Raw genomic sequence first — 25,039 nt, 5'->3', positions numbered from 1 at the left:
CTCATCACTGGAAAGGTCAATCAGACAAAAAATGAACAGAGAAATAAGAGAACTTAACAGATGTTATGACTCAAATGGACTTAACAGACATCTACAGAATATTTCATTCAAACAGAAAAGAATATACCTTCTCAGCACCTCATGGAACCTTCTCAAAAATTGACCACATATTTGATAACAAAACAAACCTCAACAAATACAAAAAAACTGGGAATAACCCAATGTACCTTATCAGATCACCATGGTCTAAAACCAGAAGTCAACAGCAACACTAATTCCAGAAAAACCTGCAAACACATGGAAATTAAACAATGCTCAACCTAAATCATCAATGGGTAAAGGAAGAAATAAAAGACTTCCTAAAATTCAATGAAAATGATCACACAAGGGCTTAGTCTGCTTAGTCTGTGGTTGTCCAGCCATGGTAGAGACCACTTCCTGGTGCCTGTGTTATATAGGAATCTCAGCTCCAACACCATGTCTGCCTGCATGCTACCACGTTGTACCATGATGACAGTGGACTACACCTCTGAAAATGTCCCTGACCAGCAAGTGGCCCTGATCCTGTACCAGAAGTTCAATCCGGAGAGGTGAGTGTGTACCCGACTGGACGGCCAAAAGCCCCAGAAAGGGAGCACAGGCACCTCCAATCCCCTAAACTTTCTGGTCATTCAACAGGCACCTCCAATCCCCTAAACTTTCTGGTCATTCAACGGGGGCTTTTCTCCTCGGCTACTGCCTTTCTCTTCTTATCCCATCCCAGCTTGTCCCCAGGCAGCCCTTCCCTTCTGCAGGGTCACAGAATCCCCCAGCACAGCCTGCTTTGGGGCCGAGGGTCTGGGGACAAAGTGGTGAGTGCAACTGCTGCAGGAGTTTCTTTGTCCCACTGAGCCTGCACACATCAAGCCCGCCCTTTTGTCTGTGAGGTCCCTGGCCGGGAAGTGGCCCTGATCCTGTACCAAAAGATCTGTCCGAAGAGCCTACTTCAGGGTCGAGAAGATCTGAGAGACAACTCCTGTGCTAAGGGGACCTAAGAGAGGGCAGACAAGAAAAACTCCCAAGTACACAGCAAAGATCAGACCAAGCCACCAAGACTCTCCTAACAGCATTGAAGGAAGAGATGGGCAGGCACCAATGCAAGAATTCCTTTAACAATCTGAAAAACAACATGATAACATCAGAATCCAACGAACATACAACAGGAAGACTTGAACACCCTAATCCAGAAGAAGTAGAAGAAATAGACTTTAGACGTAACATGATGAAAATGTTAGAGACCATTAAACAGGATGCGAAAAACTCCTTTAAAGAAATGGATGAAAAGACTAACAAAAAGTTAGAAGAAATGAATAAATCCCTCAAAGATATCCAAGAAAACAAAGAAAAAGCAATCAAACAGGTAAGGGAAACAGGCCAAGACTTGAAAACTGAAATGGAGGCAATGAAGAAAACACAAATCGAGAGATGGCAGGATATGGAAAATCTGGGTAAATGAACAGAAACTACAGAGACAAGTATAACCAACAGAATACAAGAGATAGAAGAATCTCGGACGCTGAAGACACTATAGAGAAAATAAATGCACTGATCAAAGAAAACAGCAAATCAAAAAATTCTCATCACAAAACATCCAGGAAATCTGGAACACCATAAAAACACCAAATCTAAGAATAATAGGGGTAAAAGAAGGAGAAGAATTACAGCTCAAAGGCCCAGAAAATATATTTGACAAAATTATAGAAGAAAACTTTCCCAACCTAAAGAAGGATATTCCTATGAAGGTACAAGAAGCATACAGAACACCGAATAGACTGGATCAAAAAAAAAATCCCCTCGCCATATAATAATCAAACACAAAACATACAGAATAAAGAAAGAATATTAAGAGCTGCAAAGGAAAAAGGCCAAGTAACTTGTAAAGGTAAACCTATCAGATTTACACCTGACTTCTCTATGGAAACCATGAAAGGTCTTGGATAGATGTGCTGCAGAAACCATGGATGCAAGCCCAGACTACTATACTCAGCCAAGATTTCTTTCACCATCAATGAAGAAGACAAGATATTCCAGGATAAAAACAAATTTAAACAATACGCAGCTACAAACCCAGCCTTACAGAAAGTAATAGAAGGAAAATCACAACCCGAAGAACCCAACAACGACCACAATAACTCAGACATCTAACAACCCTCCACCTGCATAACTCAAAGAAGGGAAACACACAAACTCTACCACCAAAAACAAAAAAAATAAGCAGAGTTAACAACCACTGATCATTAATATCAGTTAATATCAATGAACTCAATTCACCTATAAAAAGGCACAGGTTAAGAGATTGGATGAGAAAACAGGATCCAACATTCTGCTGTTTACAAGAAACACACCTCAACCACAAAGACAGACATCTACTCAGAGAGTAAAGAGTTGGGAAAAGGTTTTTCAGTCAAACAGACCTAAGAAACAAGCGGGTGTGGCTATACTAATATCTAACAAAATTGACTTCGAGCTAAAATCAATCAGAAGAGATGGAGATGGACACTTTATACTCATAACAGGAACAATTCATCAGGATGATGTCTCAATCCTGAATATCTATGCCCACATATGTAAAAGAAACAGTACTAGAACTCAAAGCACACATCAAACCCCACACACTAATAGTAAGAGACTTCAACACTCCTCTCTCACCAATGGACAGGTCAACGCGACAGAAATCTAACAGAGAAATAAGAGAACTAATGGAGGTAATGAATCAAATGGACTTAACAGACATCTATAGAACATTCCACCAGAATAGGAAAGAATATACCTTCTTCTCAGCATTTCATGGAACATTCTCGAAAATTGATCACATACTCAGTAACAAAGCAAACTTCCACAGATACAAAAAAATTTTAGTAACCATCTGTGTCTTATCAGATCACCATGGAATAAAGTTAAAATTTAACAATAAATCTACCCACAGAAAGCCTATAAACTCATGGAAAGTGAACAGTCAACTACTGAAGCAACCCTGGGTCAGGGAAGAAATAAAGAAAGAAATTAAAGTCTTCCTTGAATTCAACGAAAATAAAGACACAACATACCCAAACCTATGGGACACTATGAAAGCAGTGCTAAGAGGAAAGTTAATAGCTCTAAGTGCCCACATTAAAAAAAAAAAAAGAGAAAGCACACATTAGAGACTTAACAGCACAGCTGAAAGCTCTAGAAAAAAAAGAAGCAGACTCATCCAGGAGGAGTAGAAGACTGAAAATAATCAAACTGAGGGCTGAAATCAACAAACTAGAAGCACAGAAAACAGTCCAAAGAATCAATGAAACAAAGAACTGCTTCTTTGAGAAAGTCAACAAGATTGACAAACCTTTATCCAAACTAATCAAAAGGTAGAGAGAGAACATGCCAACTAACAAGATCAGAAATGAAAAGGGGGACATAACAACAGACACTGAGGAAATTTGGGGAACCATTAGGTCTTACTACAAAAGCCTATATGCCACAAAGTTGGAAAATGTAAAAGAAATAGACTTTTTAGATAAATCCATATTCCCAAATTAAATCAAGACCAGGTGAATAATTTGAATAGACCTATAAGTTGTGAGGAAATAGAAGCTGTCATAAAAAAACCTCCCAACTAAAAAAAGCCCAGGACCAGATGGTTTTCATGCAGAATTTTACCAGAACTTCCAAGAAGAGCTAATACCTATACTCCTTACTGTGTTTCACATAATAGAAACAGAAGAGTCATTGCCAAACTCTTTTAATGAAGCTACAGTTACCCTGATTCCAAAACCACACAAAGACCCAACAAAGAAAGAGAATTACAGACCAATCTTGCTCATGAACATTGATACAAAAATTCTCAATAAAATACTGGCAAACAGAATCCAAGAACACATTAAAAAAATTATCCATTATGATCAAGTAGGCTTCACCCCAGAGATGCAGGGCTGGTTCAGCATACAAAAATCTATCATTGTAATCCATCATATAAATAAACTGAAAGAAAAAAAAAAACCCATATGATCATTTCATTAGATTCTGAAAAAGCATTTGACAAAATTCAACACCCCTTTATGATAAAGGTCTTGGAGAGGTTACGGATACAAGGACCATATCTAAATATAATAAAAGCAATATATAGCAAGCCAACAGCTAATATCAAAATAAATAGAGAGAAACTCAAAGCCATTCCACTAACATTAGGAACAAGACAAGGCTATCCACTCTCACCATATCTTTTCAACATAGTGCTTGAAGTTCTTGCAATAGCAATAAGACAACATAAGGAGATCAAGGAGATTTGAATTGGAAAGGAAGAAGCCAAATTTTCGTTATTTGCAGATGATACGATAGTGTACATTAGTGACCCTAAAAACTCTACCAAAGAACTCGTACAGTTGATAAATACCTTCAGTGATGTGGCAGGATACAAGATCAACTCAAAAAAATCAGTAGCCCCCCCCCCCCCATACACAAAGGATAGAGAAGCAGAAAGGGAAATCAGAGAAACTTCACCTTTCATGATAGCCACAAATAGCATAAAGTATCTTGGGGTAACTCTAATCAAGGAAGTGAAAGATCTATTTGACAAGAACTTTAAGGCTTTGAAGAAAGAAATTGAAGAGGATACCAGAAAATGGAAGGATTTCCCATGCTTTTGGATGGGTAGGATCAACATAGTAAAAATGACAATTCTACCAAAGGCAATCTGTAAATTCAATGCAATCTCCATCAAAATCCCAACAAAATTCTTCACAGACCTTGAAAGAACAATAATCAGCTTTATATTGAAAAACAAAAAACCCCAGGATTGTGGGGAAAAGGGAACACTTCTGCATTGCTGGTGGGAATGCAAGCTGGTACAACCCCTTTGGATGTCAGTGTGGCAATTTCTCAGAAAATTAGGAAACAATCTTCCTCAGGACCCAGTAATACCACTTTTGGGCATATATCCAAAGGATGCTCAATCGTGCCACAAGCACATGTGCTCAACTATGTTCATAGCAGCTTTGTTGGTCATAGCCAGAACCTGGAAACAACCTAAATGCCCCTTGATCGAAGAATGGATAAGGAAAATGTGGCATATTTACATAATGGAGTGTTACACAGCAGAAAAAATTACAACAGCTTGAATTTTGCAGGAAAATAATGGATGGAGTTAGAAAACATTATTTTGAGTGAGGTAACCCAGACACAGAAAGACAAATATCACATGTGCTCACTCATAGGTGGGTTTTAAACATAAAGCAAAGAAAGCCAGTCTACAAACCACAATCCCAAGAATTTAGACAACAATGCTGACACTAAGAGAGATTTTCATAGATCTAATCTACATGGGAAGTAGAAAGTAGAAAAAGACAAGATCTCCTGAGTAAACTGGGAACATGGGGACCTTGGGGGAGGGTTGAAGTGGGGAGGAGAGAGCAGGGAGGGGAGCAGATAAAAATGTAGAACTCAATAAATATCAATAAAAATGTATAAAAAATTAAAATAGAATGCTACACAAGCCACGAATAACATATGGAGAAAGGGAGAAATGTCTAGAAATATATAGCATCCCATTTCCTAACTGATTCTTTTTGACAAAATTGATCCTAAAATGTATTGTTTTACTTGGATACTTCATTACATTCATATGAACTTTCTTGAACTCAAATTTTCATTAAAATATTTTCAGCTATGAAAGCTGAGGCTTACAGCACTAACAGTTCATAAGCAGAATGTGTTTGTCTAGACATAACTCATTCTTTCAGACTAGCTCAGCAATTTCACTGGCAACACAACTAAAACTCCAACAGTCTTTGAAGGAAGACTCACTTTCCACTCCACTTACAGAATTGTATGGCACGATGTCCTTCAAGGAGCACAGGCGTGCTAAAGGGAGGATGTCTTTCAGCAGCTCTTCACTATATGGTTCAGACTTCCTTAGAAGCAGACAGAATTCACTTAGTGTAATATGTTGTTCGCTAACATGCTCTGGTCGCATGTGTGTGTCACCAACTCTGGGAAGAATTAATATGGAGAATAAGATTTTACCAGGCACGGTCATACTTGCCTTTAATCTCAATACACAGGAGGTAGAAGCAGAGGCAGATGAATTCTTGCTGGCTTGAGGCCAACCTGGGTTGTTATAGTGAGTACCAGGCCAGTCAGTGCTACACAGTTAATACCTTGTCTCAAGAAAGATTAAAAAAAAAGTTTTAATCTTTGACTGTCTTTTCTCCTTTACAAGGTATGTACTTCTATGAATTTAACCTGAAGTTAAATCTTGCCAAAACGTATATTCTAAAGTCAAACTTTTTATTATTTTATTATTAATTATTATAAACAGAAATTATTTTACTACAAAGAATTCAATCTTGACTACCTTTATTTGAATTTATTCAACTTAAACTTAAAGAGAATGACCCATGGTCTCATACTTGTGTATATATATATTCATATTTATGAAACTGTGAGCATTAAATAAAGTAACCATGCTACAGGCAATAGTGGTTCTCACTACAAAACCATTTCAATTTCTTTCCCTAAGACCCAGGCAAAGAGTTTTGAAAATCTATAGTGAGTTAGACAGCATGACTCTTAATCATCCTTTAATATTATAGCAGTAAGATTAAAAATTTAGCCAATCACTAGTAGCTAAGTATTAATACTATATTTAGAAGCATCTGTACATTATCCCCTGCTCTGAGACAACATAAGACACACATCTAGAGCGCACAAAAAGCTCTTTTTCAAGTTCATCTTCTAATAATAACGATAAAGGACAATATTTAACTTACTTTGTAAGACAATTATACAGCAAAACAATAAAACTTGCTGTTTTATTGTTTTGGAAATGATTGACAGCTCTTTAACTGTTACTGACTTCCCTCCCTCCCTCCCCCTTTCCTCCCTTTCTTTCTTTAATCCTCTTTCCCACAAATGTTTCTAAGCAGGCCAAGAACATAAAATAATCACAAAGATTCATACCCTGTGATGATCAGGACTTCAGAATTCCCAAAATCTACCATGAATATCTGTATTACTGAAATTTCACAGACTGAGAATTTGGTTGGACTACATGGTTTTCTAATATTTTTAGTTTTTGTTGGAATTATTTCAGTGATAATTCCTCGACACCACATTCTATTCTCAATACTGTTGACAAATATTCTTGCTCCTAATAGGAGAGAAAAATCATTAGTGTTTATTTAAGAAGACATCAAGTAAAGCTCTAACTTACAGATATGTATCGTAGTTTTCCAACTAAGAAATCTTAATTCATTGATTTATTAAATTATACAGTACTGCCAAGTGCTGTAAGAATAAAAGGTAAGGCATTGTACAGTTTCTTTACTACAAAAACCCATAAGCTAATTGAGGGGCTAAAAACACATAAAGTACAAGTTGTTACTCAATGAGGATCTTGTTTCACAAACTATATTAGCATAGTCAAATGAGACTGTCTTGCCATCCAAAAGCTAAAGGAACACCTTTCAGAAATCACTAGCTCACTATTACACATACACTTATGAATATATTAACTAACATGATATATTTATTTTCTCTTGGTAAAAGCAAGTTAGAATTAAGATACAATGAATGGTAGTATCTAAAATTCCAAAATTATTTAATACTCATTAACAGTGTGATTCAGAAGGGGAGGATAAACTAAGGACTTAGTTCAAATTACTATCCATGAAAAAAAAATTGAGAAGAGGCCTGAAAATGAATGTATCCTATGAGCTGTCAATGTTCTCATCCTTTTGTGTTTGAATCCTCTTGAACTGTACAGTAATCATATGGAGTTGTTTTTTTCTTTTTTGAAGAAAGAGTCTTACTATGTAGCTCTGGACATCCTGAAATTCACTATGTAGACCAGACTGGCCGTGAACTCTTACAGAGATCTGCCTGCTTCTGCCTCTCCGGTACTGGGCTTGAAAGCATTCACCCCTATACCTGACATGGAGTTGGTTCTTTTTACTGTAGGAGACGAAGATGTAAGGCTCAGAAAATGCCAAATGTGTCATTTTAACATAGTAAGCAAAAAGCCAGGACCATGGCCTCTCTAATCTAACCTTTTGGGGGGTTTTACCTCAAGCAAAAATAAGGCTTGCCTCCTCAAAATTTCTTTATCTAAGAGAACTTCCAAAATATTAGGATTGTCTTAAATTCCCTAATAATGTTCAGAAATACAGAAAAGATTAAACATCAGAAAAAAGAAGACAGTAAAAAGTCATCAAATAGCAGAGGTAGGCTTTTTGTCTATTCTGAGGTCAGTTCTCAGAAATTGCCTGAAGGGCTTTATTTGCTTAAGACACATTGTATTTGCAGTAGTTAACTACTGGTTCTGGTTTCCTTCTCTTCCACCCTGGTTCTCTCTTCTTTAAGTGGCTAAGCTTCAACGTCCCATGTACATTAATATATTTCTTCTTCTTCTCTCTTGTTAACCTGTCTCACTACAGAACATTGGCTATGGTCTGGATGGTAGGTAGGAAAGGGTTAACTTAACTTTTTGTCTATCCCAACAGAAGGAGAGAGGCTGTAAGTCTAGCTCAAGTCATAGTGAGGTAAGAGAAACAAGGCAAGCTGGACCTCATTCTCTTAACAGTCCTTCATTCTGAATAGGCCTAGAGAAACTGTCATGGGCTCATTAATGTAAAAAGCAACTCACATAATGGAGTTGTTATATTCTAAATGTGTCAAGATTTCATTTTAATATTTAGCAAATTTATACAATTAATTTATTTTAAATATTCCAAAGCATTTATGTGAACATTAAAAAAGAAAAAAATCTTTTAGCAAATCTATGTAGGCTAGCCAAAAATTACATTATTTAAACAAACTTGATAGTATAATCTGGAGGAATCTTTACCTAGCTCCAAAATGTCTGAAGGATCTAGGTGCAAGCTCTTATTGCAAACTTGCTTCACCTTCTTCTCCAACACCGTAGCATCTTTAATTTGTGAATATTTTCGCACATAGAAGTGGCAAGGATGTATTACATGGCTTACAAAAACTAGCTCTGGACCACCTGGGAAAAAATCCATATTTAAAGCATATTATTAAAACATGACCTACAAAAGAACCATAAAAGGTGAACAACTGTAATTTCCTAAAAGCAAACAACCCCAAATAAATAAACAAGAACAAATAGAAACAAAAACAAACCTGTCTTGTAGTGATGCATTTCTAAAATAATAAGGCCTCAGGAAAGAGTCTAAACCCCAAATCCCCAACAAAACAACTGGATCACGTGTGTGTGTGTGTGTGTGTGTGTGGGGTCAGGGACAGAACCATGGCTGTCATGCACATTAGGCAAATGCTCTACCACTGAACTACAACTGCCTCTACTATCAACTTTTTAGTGACAAGAGCTGCAAACACTTTGTCTAACTGAGAAACATTTTCTATAGGTGAAACAAGTTCATGTAAGGTTATAAAGTCACACTATGTGCTGTAACTCTACCATAAAACTTCAGTGTTTTTTTCTGAACTTGGACCTTAGAATTCTACTAATAATGATTAGAACACCATGGAGTCCACCCAAACAAGGTCAATGCATAGAAATACTTACAAAAGCAATAAAGCTTATGGCTACTCTGCATCCAGGTCTTACAAATTAAGTTAAAAGGCAAAATGCCTAGGCAAAATCAACAAAGTACATAGCAATAGTTAGAGAAGTGTGCACTTTGGTGCACATGGAACAGAGAAATTTAATGATAGTGAAATTTGTTATTTATATAGGAATAATTAGTCCAACTGTTTCTACTTCTATAAAAAGAGATCCAAATTATGTTAAGGGAAATGCCATAAACAGTGTATATGGTATATTGCATTCTGTATTAAAAAAGATAATATATGTGTATTTATTTGCATATACATTAATAAACTATACAAACAGATAGAGAACAGAATAAGCACAGATGGCAAGACAACTGAGAATGTTTCAATATAAATTTAAGAATATTTTTATATATGTTTAGAATTTTTAATTACTTAATATATACTTATTTAGTGAACAAAGGCTATAAGCTCTAGAACTGACAAGTATAGCTATGGCAGAAACTGAGCAACAGACCATTTGAACTACCTAATATAAACTACACAGACTATTTTTAATAATACTAAGAATTGGGTAGAAGAAATCTGAGGTCTTGGTGAGGAAGCTGGCCTACCTCCACATAGAAGTGGTAGTCTGTGGTCTTAGGCTTGTATAACCATCTAAAGTAATTCCACAAATGAGTAACAAATAGAATTAACAACATAATTGAAAGTAATAACTATTGAAAATTTTAAAATAGAATCAATTAAAAGAACAGTGATCAGAAAGGGCTGGAGAGATTGCTCAGATAACTGGATACTCTTCCAGAAGACCAGAGTTCAAATCTCAGCACCTACATGGCAGCTCACAACTGCAAGGATTATTATATAAGTTAGTGACTAACTCTTGAGTACCAGTAATGCACCTTTGTCACATTGAAAAAAGAAATAAAAGCACGTCTCCTTGGAACCATTTAACCAAGAGCAAGTCCAGATTCGAATTCACTACTTCACGCCCCCATGTCTTCTGTTGCATAAATGTGAATATATGCCTACATCTGCATCTGTCTGTTCCTCACAAAGGGTTCACTCTGTATGTACTGAACAGCACAGAAAGCATCACATGGGGAAGGAAAGGGATTCTTTACAGAAATCTCTAGCAGTCTTACAAGGCTTAAGTTATGGTTTCTTACTAATCTAACTGTCCCAAATAACAAACTTCATTATTTATCAACCAATATCCATAAATGTTTTCAAGACAGGGTTTTTCTGTGTAACTCCCAGAGATTTCTTGCCTCTGCCTCCCCAGTGCTGACATTAAAGGCATACGCCAGCACTGCCTGGCTATTTTCAACTTTTATGGCAGGTTTTAGAAGGTTGCTTCAACTTCTGTATTTTCTGCTTTCAGCAAATACACATGCATTATCTGGGTCAGGGACATGGAAGATTATAGCTATATATTAGCATAGATCATAAAAGTTGATTATACAGAAAAATCTGAGGCAAGTAAAGGTTGATTGTTCTCTTAAAGACAGGTTAAGCAAACAGTTTGAGTACACAGTAGGCTAGCAGTCTTAAGTCTTAAATGATCTCAATGTATATTATTAACTTTGACTATCAGATCCAGCAAAAATTACATCTCTTGTCAGAGATTACTTTCATAGTACTGCACTGTCACATACAATCATCTGTAACTCCAGTCCTAGGGCCTCCATGGTACCAGGCACACAAGTGATGCACAAACATACACACCGGTAGAATACTCACACACATAACATTTTTTCTTAGGAAAAAAGTGATCTGAGTTCAAAGTGGCCACGAAATGACACTAGGTCTGTTGTCAGTAACAGTTGCCAGGGAGGTGTTTTCCTGGATGCAGGTGCTGTGGGAACAAGGAGGTTCCAAAATATGCTAAGTGGGTTAGGAAGACATGATCAGGAGCTGGTACACTGTGGAAGGAGAAGGGAGAAAGCAGGGGTAGTACTGGCCACACATATAGGCAGGAACCTGAAACTTAAGATTCTCTATGAACAAGCATTCTGGATTGATTAGCCTGAAGAATATTTGGAAGTTATCACCCCTATCATGGCACTGACAAGAATGGACAACACAGGAGGATGGACATGAACATTTCTTAGACAAAAACTGTAGAGCACTGGCAGAAACAACCTGACAGGAGTGAGCACCCAGGGGCAAAGCATCCAACCACTACTGTCTCGTTGAACTTTATTAACAATACTATTAAGTGACATATACAAGTGTCTTTTGTTGCTGTCTAATACTATTTCTGTTATTCCTGTTGGCTTCCCCCATGCATAATAGTAGGTAAAATAAATATGAGCAAAGACAACCCCCAAGAGGTTCATATAAAACAAAACAACAGTAGGAAAAAGGGAAAACAGATGACATATTCATCCTAATAGATACATAAATATACAAGAAAGAAAAAAACTGTGGGAAGCCACCATGATAGCTTCATAATCTTACAACTCAATATTGTAAACTAAAGATAATAAAGCAGACGAAATGCCAGAAAATGATTTCAGTGTCCCATTTTTAAAAAAGAATCAATCACCACGCAAATGACTCAGAGGAATAAAGCAAGAAACCAATTCAAGATCTAGCTAAGTTAGAAAAGTAGATTGATACATCAGCAATATAGAAGAGGGAAAAGAAAATACAGAGAAAAAAATTCATAAAGATATTTATATTCTTACAAAAGAACCAGAGAGTAATGAAAGAATCAATCAAATAAACTGTTTGGGCTGTATAGACGTCCAAGTGGTTAAGAAAACTTGCTGCTCCCAGCACCCATATAAGGTGTGGTTCACAACCACCTATAACTCCACCTCCAGATCATATGCCTTATTCTGGCCTCTGAGGGGATACATACACGTGAGTGTATATACATAGATACACTCACACACACACAGAGAAAATATAAAATAAATCTTTAAAAAATACATGGTAAAAATCACATCAATAGATAAGACTAAATTAAAGTAAAAATAAATAAAAATAAAAAATAAAATAAAAAAGTGAAAATAAAAGTAAAAATATTAAGGTTGGAGGACAAAGTTCAGGCAATAATACATTCATACATATATGAAGAAACAAAGAACAAATGAGCATAACCAAAGCTTTTAAGAACCCTAAAAGATAAAGGTCACTACATAGCAACAAAAAGAAAAATTCATAAAGAAATGGCAATTATAAATATATGTATACTAAGTATTGGTGTTTCTACTTTCATAAAACAAACATTAAAAGGCATAGAAAATCAGGCAGGTACTGATATGATAGTGGACAACTTCAACACCCTTTCATTTAAATTAAAAATCAACAAAGAAACAAGATATAGAATATACATTATTCTCAGGAGTCCATGGAACCTTCCATACAATAGAAAATATTTTAGAATACAAAGTAGTATATATAATATACACGAGAATTAAGAAATTCTTTGCATTTTATCAAAATAGTAGACTAAAGTTAGAAAACAACAAGAGACATAGATGAAACTATACAAATACCTGGAATCTGATCTTTAGATCAACTGGTTTTACCTGAAGAAATGGGGGAGTAAATTTTAGAAATGAGGGAATAAATTAAAAAATTCCTAGAATAAAAGCTGAGTGTGGTGATACATGCCTTTAGTGCCAGTACTCAGGAGGCAGAGATAGGCTCTGCCTATCTCTGTAAGCTCCAGGACAACATGGCCTACATGGCGAGTTCCAAGTCAGTCAGAGATACACAGTGAAAGCCAGTCTCAAAATATAACAAAATTTTTAGAATTAAGTGAAAACAGTTTTATAACTTATTAGGCAGTTTTAAGAGCAAGTTTATAGTTACTGAGTATTCATTCACAATAAAAATAATGAGTGACCATACATGGTGATACACACTTGTAATCCCAGAAGCTGGGAGATGGAGACAAGAGGACTAGGAGATCAAGATTTACCTCACTTATACAGTGAGTTCGAGGCTACTCTGGGCTATATAAGACCCTGCCTGTATCAACTTCCCTACAACCCAAAACTACACTAGGTTCAAATAAATAACTTAATGATGTACTTCAAGGTTTCAGAATAACAAAAGCAAGCTAAATTCTGCAGGCAGAAGAAATAATAAACAATCAGTTTAGAATGAAGATTAAATAATACACACAATCAAAGAATTGGTTCTCTATGAAGATAAATAAAATTGACAAATCCTGACCAATCTAACCAAAAGAGAGGATTGCAAACTAATAAAATTAGAAATAAAAAAGAGGGATGTTGTGGTGGTTTGAATGAAAATGGCCCCCACAGGCCTATAGGGCGTGGCCCTATTAGGAGGTGTGGCCTTACTGGAGTGAGTGTGGGCTTTGTTGCAGGAAGTATCACTGGGGGTGGGCTTTTGACGTCTCAGATGCTCAAACCAGGTCCAGTGTCTCATTCTTTTCCTGCTGTCCACCAATCCAAATGTAGAACTCTCAGTTACCTCTCCAGTACCATGTCTGCCTGTAAGCCACCATGCTTCCTGCCATAATGACAATGGACTAAAAAAAAAAATCTCTGAACTATAAGCAAGGCCCCAATTAAATGTTTTCCTTTATAAGAGTAGATGTGGTCATGGTCATAGCAGTATTGTCCTCAGAGAGACTGCATCCAACAATTGATGGGACCAGATGCAGAGTCCTACAGCCAAACTAGGGAGAGCTCAGGGAGTCCTGTGGAGCAGGGGGAGGAAGGATGGGAGGAATCAAGAGGAGTCAGGAACACTATAAGAACAAAGTCCATAGAATCAACTGACTGGGACTCATGGGAGCTCGCAGAAAACAGGGAGCCTGTATGGGTATAACCCAGATTCTCTACATATATGTTATGACTGAATAGCTTAAGTGTTTTTGTGGCTCTCCTAACAGTGGGTCGTGGGCTGTCTCTGACTCTTTTGCCTGTTTGTGGAACCCCTTTCTTCCTACTGGGTCACCTCATCCAGCCTTGATATGATGATGTGTGCCTGGTAGTACTGTACATATTATGCCATGTCTGTTGATGTTCCTGGGAGGCCTGCTCTTTTCTAAGGGGAGAGAGAGGAGGGGAATAGGCTGGGGGGAGGGGAGAGAAAAGAAACTGTGGTTGGAATATAATATATGTGAAAATAAATAATAGTGATAATAATAATAAAGAAGATCATATACCATATGCAAGTTAGCTTCAAGGTTGGATCAGCAATATACATCTTGGTAAATTTAATACAACACACATAAATGGACTTAAGGGTAGATATCACACAATCATCTTAACAAGGAGCCTGGTTTGTTTGGATGCTCACCTTTATAGACCTGGATGGAGGGGGGAGGGCCTTGGACTTCCCACAGGGCAGGGAACCCTGACTGCTCTTAGGACTAGAGAGGGAGGGGGAGGTGGGGAGGGGAAGGGAAAAAGGAGGTGGGGAGGAGGTGGAAATTTTTAATAAATAAATAAATAAATTTAAAAAAAGGTCTTTGAGAAAGTTCAGTATCACAATAAAAGACCTGAAAAGGCTAGAAATAGGAACATATGTCAACATAATAAAGGTCATCGATAGCCAACATTACATGAAGTGGGAAAAAGCTGAAAGCATTTCTTCTAAAATCAAGAACATGATTTTGTGCTCTTATTCAATTATAACTCTTGAAGTCTCAGCTACATCACTAAGAGAAAAAAATTAAAAGAATATAAAGAAGGAAAGAAGTCAAAGTATCCATATTTGCAAACAACACAATATGCTTAAAAAGTTCTAAAATCTCCACCAGAAAACATTTAGACCTGATAAACGCCTTCAAAAAACAATAGAATATAAAAATCAACCCATAAAAATCAGCACCCATTCTACACACCAATGATGAACCCGCTTATAAAGAAATCAGAAAAATTCCATCCATAATAGCTTTAAAATTACCTAGGAATAAACTTAACCAAGAAGTAAAGGATCTCTACAATTATATCTTAAGAATAAGAGGGAAAAAATTGAACATACTTGAGTATGAAAAGATTTCCTATGAACATGGCTAGGCAGAATTTTTGTTAAAATAGATATATTATATAGAACTAACACATGATACAGCTACTCCACTCCTTGGTAATATATTCAAATGAATGCAATCTGACATACCACAGAGATACTTGAGTTTCTATGTTTATTGTAGAACTAGTCACAATGAGCAAGTTATGAAATTATTTTAGGCATACTAATGGATGAATGGAAAAATATGTATTTACCTAGTATTAAAGCTTTACTTAGCATTAAAAAAATAAAATTATACCATATGCAGGAAAATAGATACAAGTTAATATTAACCTAAAAGACTGTGTGTGTGTGTGTGTGTGTAAAGCATGAAAACAGACACAAGACACTGAGAAAATGAAGGAGGGCATCGGGAGGGAAAGAAGGAAGAAAGGGATGGGTGGGGGAATAAATAACGGTCAAAGTACATGACATAAGAAAATGTTTTATGAAACCCATCACAATGTACAATGAATACATACCAATAAAATTGACATACACACATAATTGGTTATACTATTAAACATGACCTACAAATTTGTGATAGGTAATCTTAATTGTCAACCTGATGAGATTGAGAACCTCATAAGAGATAAACCTCTAGGCATGGCTGTGAAGTAAGTTCCCACATGTTTAACCAAGAGAAGACTACTAGGACTGTGAGGGTGGTAAGTTCTATGAGCTGGGTCCTGAGCTGGATAAAAAGGAAAGTGAGTAAAGCACCAACCATACATTTCTTTCTGCTTCCTGATGTCAGATGCAACATGACTGGCTGCTTTGTATTCCTGCCACCATGTCTCTTGCCTTCCATGATGCATGGAACCCTAAAACTGAACTAAAATAAACCTTTTCCTTAAATTGATTTTGCCAAATATTTTGGAAAAGCACTATCAAAAATAATTAACACAGAAAACTGACACAGAGAATTGGGGATGCTGTTATGGCAAATCTGACCATGTGCTTCACAGGCTTTTGGAGTTGGTCTGTGGGAATAATAATGAAGTCCTTGGATCTTAGCACCAGAGAAGCCCTAGAATGTATAATAATGGATTATTCTGGTGAGAGTATAGAAGACCAGAATGCTGACAGAAATGCAGATAGTAAAGACTGAACTCACAGGTTTCAGAGGGTGAAAAAGATTCTATTGTGAACTAGGCTGCAGACCACTTCTTCTGGCAAAGAATCTGCTTATATACTGCCTATGACCTGAAAACTGGAGTAAGGCTGTATCCAAAGCAATGAATAATTCTCTTGGTGGAGGAGTTTCACAACACAGCATTTAACTGTGCTCTGCTTATTTCTCACTGCTCTAATTCACATCTATTATGAGAGAGCAGAAGGATGTGACATATTTAATGTTGCTGTTAATGAGGGAACAGGCTATACTTATTAAAGACATAGGTACAATTAAAAAGGAACCGCATACTTTGCTCTAGCACAATAAAAAGGTACTTTGAGTGCAAACCATCGCTTGTTGAAGGCTCTAGCTTTTAAAGAATAAGAAATGTTGAGGGAATAGGGCAGTTGGGCTGCAGAGCTTCACCTCTCCCTGTGTTCCTCCAGACCCAATCCCTCAGACTCATCCCCAGCTCTGCAACACAACACCTGCAGTGGCTTTCTCTGCACCTCTGCTCCCATCTGCTGAGGATCCCACAGATCTTCCTCTCCTAACCTTCCAATTCACAGGCCACTCCTGTCAGGGAAGCAAGTATGCTAATAGCAGATCTTTACCTGTTCTTCTGCTCCTCAATATCTAATTCCCAGCCTCATCCCTAACTCTGCGACAGAACACCTGCTGCAGCCTTCCTCTCTGCCCCCCACCTGCTGTGGGTACCACGGACCTTCCTTCCCCCACCCCAATCTCCCTTTCCTGACTTGTGTTTTATTTATCCTAGCTCCCAAATCCAGCAGGCACTCCCTGAAAACCCACAGGCTACTCCTGCTACGGAAAAAGGTAGGTTGACTGTAGATCTTCTTCTCTCCCTTTGTTCCTCCAGATTCAATCTCCCAGTCTCATCCCAAGCTCTATAGCAGATCTTCTGGGGTAACCTCTCTGCACTTTCTACCTCCATTCCAGGGAGACTAAATAAGCAGATCTTGGTGGAACACTCTGCTCTCCTCTCTCCTGTGAACCCATTCAGAACCTCTAACACATCCCCTTTTGTAAGTGTCAGCTCCCAAAACCCAGAAACACATTTTACCTGAAACCCCCAATGGCCACACCCACTAGGTCCACAAAAATTTCCTACCAGGCAACACATAGATATCACACTCTCCTAAAATTTAGAGAGGAATCAAACCCCAAGGAACAAAACACCCACCCATGATGGAGGAGGGTTATCTGTCTATGTGTTACTCTCATTGGTTAATAAAGAAACTGCTTGGCCTGATAGGTCAGAACATAGGTGGGTAGATCAGAACAGAACAGAATGCTGGGAGGAAGAAGGCAGTGAGGCAGACGCTATAGCTCTCCTCTCCAAGATGGACACAGGTTAAGATCCTTCCTGATAAGCCACCACCTCGTGGTGCTACACAGATTATTAGAAATGGTTAATCAAGATGTGAGAGTTAGCCAATAAGAGGCTACAGATAATGGGCCAGGCAGTGTTTAAATGAATACAGTTTGTGTGTAATTATTTCTGGGTGTAAAGCTAGCCATGTGGGAGCCAGGCGGGAATGCAGCCCGCCACTCCCACCACTACACACCCAACAAAGACAAAACCAGATATCAGCACCTAGGCCTATAATCATTCCAATCCCAGATGCCTAGATTCAAGTGTAAAAACACAATCAAAACAGCTAGGACAAAATAGCTCTACTAGAGTCCAGCAATGCTACTGCAGCAGGCCCTGAGTATTCCAACATAGTTAAAGCACAAGAAAAAGACCTTAAAACTGCGTGTGTAAAGATGATAGAGGTACTTAAGTAGGAAACGAATAAATCTCTTAAGAGAAATCAAGGAAAACACCAGCAGTGAAAGGAACTGCATAAAACTGTTCAAGACCTGAAAATGGAAATAGAATCAATAAAGAAAATCCAACCTGAAGGAATTCTGGAAATACAAAACTTAGAAACTTGAACAGGAACCACAGAGTCAAACTTCATCAACAGAATAAAAGAGATAGAATAAAAAAATCTGAGGCATTGAAGATATGATAGAAAAAATGGATACATTTGTCAAATGAAATGTTAAATCTAAAAATCTCACATAAACATCCAGGAAATCTGGGACACTATGAAAAGACCAAACGTAAGAACAATAGTAATAGTGGAAGAAGAAACAGAGGTCAAAGGCCTAGAAAATATTTTCAACAAAATTACGGAAGAATTTTCTAACCTAAAAGAGATGCCTATAAAGGTACAAGAATCATACAGAACACCATATAGACTGAACCAAAAAATACAGTCCCCTCACCACATAATAATCAAAATACTAAACACACAGAACAAAGAAAGAATATTAAAGCTGCAAGGAGAAAAGATCAAGTAGCTTATAAGGGCAAACCTATTAGAATTATACCTGACTTCTCACTGTAGATTCTAAAAGACAGAAGAACCTGGATAGACTCTAAGAGACCACAGCACAGACAACAGTCTAGCAGAACTTTTAACAGCATAGATGGAAAAACAACAAGACATTCTATGATAAAACCAAATTCAATCAATATTTACCTACAAAACCCAGCCCTATAGAAGGTACTAAAAAGAAAACTCCAAAATAAGGAGGTTAACTATAACTGTAAAATTACAAAGAATAAATAATCTCAGATCAATAAAATCAAAAGAAGGGAAACACACACAAACACACACACACACACACACACACACACACACACACACACACACACCCTGCACCATCACCGCCACCACCAAAATAACAGGAATCAACAATCACTTGCCATTGACAGCTCTCAGTATCAATGGTCTCAAATCCATCCTTCTGCTGTATCCACTCTATTACAAGCTCTCGGTACTGGGCATGGTGCTATACCATTTATTGTTTACATGGTTTTAGTCTTCAGTCCAATCTTTCCTTGCTATGTGCCTTATTCTGATTTCTATTTCTGTGGTGAACATGGCATAAGAAAAAGTTTATTTCATCTCACAGCTTACAATCCATCATGAAGGGCAGTCAGAAAGGGAACTCTAGGCTAGATTCTGAAAGCAGGAACTGAAACTCCATGGAGAAACACAACTTACTGGCTTGTTTTCCATGGCTCTCTCAATTTGCTTTTCATATACCCTAGAACCACCTGTTCTATGCATAGGGTATATGCTTTTCATATACTGTAGAACCAACACACTGCGCTGGGTTCTCTGCATCAATCACTCAACAAGAAAATGCCCCTTAGACTTGTCCACAGGCCCATCTCATAGAGGCATTTTTCTCAATTTAGTTTCGCTTTCCAAGATGAGCCTTGCTCAACACAAGACGACAAACAAAACCAACAAAAACAAAATAACTAACCACCACACCACGTTCATGTTCCTTACTTTTAGAACAAGAATGCTTCCACTGTGACAATGTATTGAAAGTATTTATTTTTTTCTTTTGTTTTTGTTTTTCAAGACAGGGTTTCTCTGTAGCTTTGGAGCCTATCCTGGAACTAGCTCTTGTAGACCAGGCTAGCCTCAAATTCACAGAGATCCACCTGCCTCTGCCTCCCAAGTGCTGGGATTAAAGGCGTGCACCACTACCACCTGGCTGAAAAGTATTTACATTTAAAAAAAATTTTATAGTCTCACAATATTAAGATACTCCCTTGAATCCCAGAAGAAAATGAACTTTTGAACAGTATTGGGGATGGTAAATACTAAAGGAGACTTTTATAGATGAACTAACCACATTGCAAGATGAGCATAATATTTTAGAGGCCAAGGGTGGTATTTGGTCAAGTTGCCGGAGGGTGGTTAATCTGGATAATCACCGTGACAGGACTTAGAACCACTTACAAGACAAACCTCTGGGTACTTTTCAGAGCAGTTCCAGAGGTTTAACTGAGGAGGGAAGGCCAGCACTATGATATAACTATGGTGGCACTATCCCAGGGCTGGACTGAAATGAAAGGACAAAGGGAGCAGAGCAAGGCTCTCATCTTCCCTTCTTCCTGACTGCAGCCAGCTCTGACTTCTGTGCCATGTCCTCCACATCATCACGGACTCTATCTCAGCTGTAAGCTGAGACAAACCTTTCTTTGAGTTGCCTTTATCAGATATTTTGTCACAGTATTGAGAAAACTAATACAAGATTCAAGGCAATATACACACAAGGGAATTTTAGTCACTGTCATGAAAAAATGAAATCATAACATTTGTAGGAAAATGAATAGAATTGGAAATCCAGTGAAATAGGCACATTCAGGAAGACGAACACTGTGTTTTCTCTTATATGTGAAATCTGTGTGTGTACAGGTCAAGAAAGTAGAAACTAGAGCGGAGCAAGATTTAAAAGAAGAAAACAAAGGAGGAAAAAAGAAGGCAACTGAACACAGGTGACATTGCTGTGGGAGCACATTCCGCCCCTTCAGTCAATAGCCTTTAAGATACCAGCCCACTTGGGTGTGGTCTCTGATACTGTAAAAAGCAGCTGTAAAGTGTGCACTGGCTCTCTTGCTTCCGGTTCCCGCTTCTGGCTGCTAGACTCTCTTCCCATTCACAGAGAGGACAGCTCATCCACAATGGTGACAATCATACAGATGGTAAGAAAATCTCATAAGGGTTGGGGCAGGGTCCTGTTCTTATCTTTACAGGAAAATACACATCTTCAAAAATTCAAGAGACCCCGGCTGTTTGGATGCTGACAGAAGGAAAAATAACTATCCAATAAGGAACATCAAGAAAAAGGAATATGACTTGTAAGGACAGATGACCAAAACATATAGTTAAACACACACACACACACACACACACACGTATGTGTATATATGTATATATGTGTGTTTTATATATATAACTATATATTTATATATATAAATATATATAACTATATTTATAACTATATAGAGCTGGTTTTGGAGTTGGACAATGGCTTTAAATCCAAGTGTTTTGTTAAAAGGAACATTCAGAGTTTCTGTCTCATATCGGGAGTTATCTGGTATGGGACAGAAGGAAGACTTTAGGAAAAATTTTACTTTCTCCATCTTTATTTTGTCTATATCATACTCTTCAGTGAATATATGTTTATATGAATGATGTTTAAATTTTCCACGATGAACAATAGATTTTCCTACAGATCCTTTTTCTGCAGTAATCTCTGAAGTTTCTAGGAAGAAGATGGGGTCCCACAGCAACAGCTCCATCTAGCTGAGATGACATCGTGATGCTGGCAGTGCTACTATAAGACCGTTTTTTTGGGGTACTAGCTGCTGAAATGGTGCACCTTCTCATGATGCTCTGGCCAGAACTCCAAATAAGAACTTAAAAAAAAAACTATCCACTGTTTGGAAATTGTTTGCAACTATACTAGACAGTAACTTTGAAACTTAACTATCACTTTACTTTTGCAGGATCCCATTAAGAGAACATCACTGCCATAACAGCGGGAAGCAATTCTAGAGGATGACAGCCCCTATCCCAAAAAAGTTTGTCCATAGGTTGGGAACACTATTTAGGGGTTGTTGATTATTGCTCGTACTAGATAGAGGGTTGGGGTAAAAACTATGTTGTTAAAAAAAAAAGAGGGGGATAATAATAGTGGGTAATAGAGTGAATACTTGTGAGCTATTATTTATGGATAATTTACATTGGTATAGTTTTTGTATATAGATACAAGTTCAAATTATATTTGGTATTTTTGTTTACATTATTTGTACACCTATGCAAAGTTATTCTGTCAGATTGTATATAAGCATGTTTCTAACTCTGTTTAGGACATTTTGTATATTATTACAATTTTTAAGATATATTTTCATATTGCATTATATATTATTCCTGCCTCTGATCAAGATACTTATAGATTGTTTACATTTTGAGGTCATTGTCCTCATTTGTTGCACATTTGTTTACAGATTAATATTCTGACATGAAGTTTTAATCTTTAATTTATATTTAATATATTATTTAATTTTTAATCTTTAATTTTTTAAGTTCTTATTAAATATTATAGGTCAACAGTTGTTCATGCTTGTTGTACAGTCAGATAAATTAGGTTCTTTAATTACATAGAGATTGTATTCTGTCTAGATAGGTAATCTTCAATCACTTCAAGGATCTGTAGAACATGGCATTTAAATAACTTAGGGTTCTGTTGACATGAGACATGATTGCTCCTGACAGCATCAATCTACTCCCAAAAGAATGTTGAGCACCGAAGATACTCCACTTGGAGTTTGTTTTCTTCTTGGTATCATTGGCCAAGACAAAGTACATGGTATCCAGAAATGGATAAGCAGAACACAAAGAAAAAGACTTTCAAATCTTGCCAAGACAGGGTAAGACAGTTCTGAAAATTTTCCTTCCTCTGAAAATGGTCTGTCAGTTACACTAGGCCTTAGCCAAAGTTGTTTGTTTCAACACTGCAAAATGAGATCTTTGGGTGATTGCTCAGGTAGCTAATTGTCTCTATCATATATTGCTCACTTTGGAAACTGCTTAATTGCACTTCCTGCCTTCTCAAGTAATATTATCTCCCTTCTCAGGCCTTCGATGGGGTTAAATATTAGATAGTCATAGTTACTGTACTCTTATAATCTAGCCAAGCCATTTCCAATAGGATCCTTATTAAAACATTTAGCATACATTTCTTGCTTAAAATTATTTATGCTGCCTGTAATTCTAATTATACTGACATCTGTTCCTGGTGTATATAGTTTTGTACTGGGTTTGGAATTCTCTTAATTAAACAAAAGGGGGAGGTGCTGTGGGAGCACATTCTGCCCCTTCAGCCAACAGCCTTTAAGATACCAGCCCGTGTGTGTGTGTGTGTGTGTGTGTGTGTGTGTGTGTGTGGGAAGGGTCTTCTGATACTGTAAAAAGCAGTTGTAAAGCATGTGCCCACTCTCTTGCTTTTGGCTCCTGCTTCTGGTTGCTAGACTCTATTCCTGTTTGTGCAGAGGACTGTTATCTAGGACAGTGATCTGTAAGTTTTTCCCTTAAATAAATAACCCTTTTATTATTCATAATTCTGAACTGGTGTGGGATTATTTTGTGACTTCCATCTTCACGACATGAAAGCAGAAGAGGAACAGCTGAGAAGAGGAAGAAGCCAAACAAGAGGCAGGAGGGAAAAATGAGAACAAAGTTTAAAGACACATATGTATGAGAATATCATAAGAAAACCTATTACTGTGTCTCATAAATTTAAAAACTGACATAAAATTTTGAAGAACCAAAGTAACTATGTAACTAGAAGTTATAGCTGTGAGAAACATTATCAATTTTAAATTAATTTTTCAAGTAGGAAAAACATGAAAAGGAAAAGAGATTTAAGTAGTAAAATGCTATTTGTGTACCCTACATATTAGGAAAGAGTTGCCATACAGCAAGCAAATGCCACTCCATCAAGTGTGGACAGTTTTTTGGATACCTGTTTTTGGTCCAACAGGAGCAGATGGCTCTTTCTGAGCAGGTATTTTTTGGTATCCAGGACTCTCCATAGGATCATCTTTGAAGCATGCTTTATCAAAATAAAAAAGACAACTTTAGGAGTTCTGTTAATGTTGATAGTGATCAGACACTAGTGTCTAAAAAGCTGTGAATAAATTGGTAAAGTACTGGAATGGGCAAGATTTCTTTTTCCTTTTTTTGCGACAGGGTTTCTCTGTGTAGCCTTGGCTGTCCTGGAATTCACTCTGTAGACCAGGCTGGACTCAAACTCACTCCTGTCTCTGCCTCCTGAGTGCTGGGATTAAAGGCATGTGTTACCACTGCCTGGTTGGCAAGATTTCTTATAAGTCATGATAGGTAATCATAAGTTATTCAAACACCAATAATGATAATTTAGAGGAAGATATGTCCTTTTTTGTATTTAAAATTTCATTCTGGGTCTCAACTGAGAAGCCTACACTTTGAGTGGTCACTACTGTCTCCTTTAAAATTGTCTCTTTTACTCTCTATCGTTGTTTCTCTTCTATGTTTTGAAAATTCTATTAAAACATTTCAAATAAATTCCAACTAAAAGACTTCTGCAAAGTCAACCAATAAAACAGACAATGGTATTAAAAATTGTCAAAAGAAGATGGTTAATATAAGATCACATATTGTAACATTCCACTACTATAAAAATGGACAGAATACTAATAAACAATTTTAATTTAATTTTAAAATATTTTTATATTTAATTAATATTTAGTTGTTATAAGATGATATTCAGAACAGTTTAGCTCCAAACAGATTAAATTTCAGAACAAATATTTAAGAGGTTTTTTGTTTGTTTGCTTTTTTTTTTGAGACAAGGTTTCTCTGTAGCTTTGGTGCTTGTCTCAGAACTAGCTCTTGTAGACCAGGCTGGCCTCAAACTCAGAGATCCACCTGCCTCTACTTC

At 37.1% G+C, this 25,039-nt stretch overlaps 1 protein-coding gene across 1 annotated transcript in view; it reads right to left on the bottom strand.

Annotated features, from left to right (window-relative positions):
* Positions 1-25,039, bottom strand: part of Rnf17 (ring finger protein 17) — a 122,918-nt gene that overhangs the window by 58,864 nt on the left and 39,015 nt on the right. The window contains exons 11-14 of the mRNA XM_048441996.3: positions 24,083-24,172; positions 8,861-9,019; positions 6,976-7,165; positions 5,837-6,005 (exon numbers count right to left, since the gene is read on the bottom strand). Of these exons, the coding sequence (XP_048297953.2) occupies positions 5,837-6,005; positions 6,976-7,165; positions 8,861-9,019; positions 24,083-24,172 (608 nt within the window). The remainder of the gene's footprint in view (positions 1-5,836; positions 6,006-6,975; positions 7,166-8,860; positions 9,020-24,082; positions 24,173-25,039) is intronic.

The sequence above is a fragment of the Myodes glareolus genome, chromosome 12 (assembly GCF_982192425.1).
Source record: "Myodes glareolus chromosome 12, mMyoGla1.1, whole genome shotgun sequence".
NCBI lineage: Eukaryota > Metazoa > Chordata > Mammalia > Rodentia > Cricetidae > Myodes > Myodes glareolus.
Note: the sequence above shows the minus strand (reverse complement) of the source record. Positions and strands in the feature narration are given on the sequence as shown.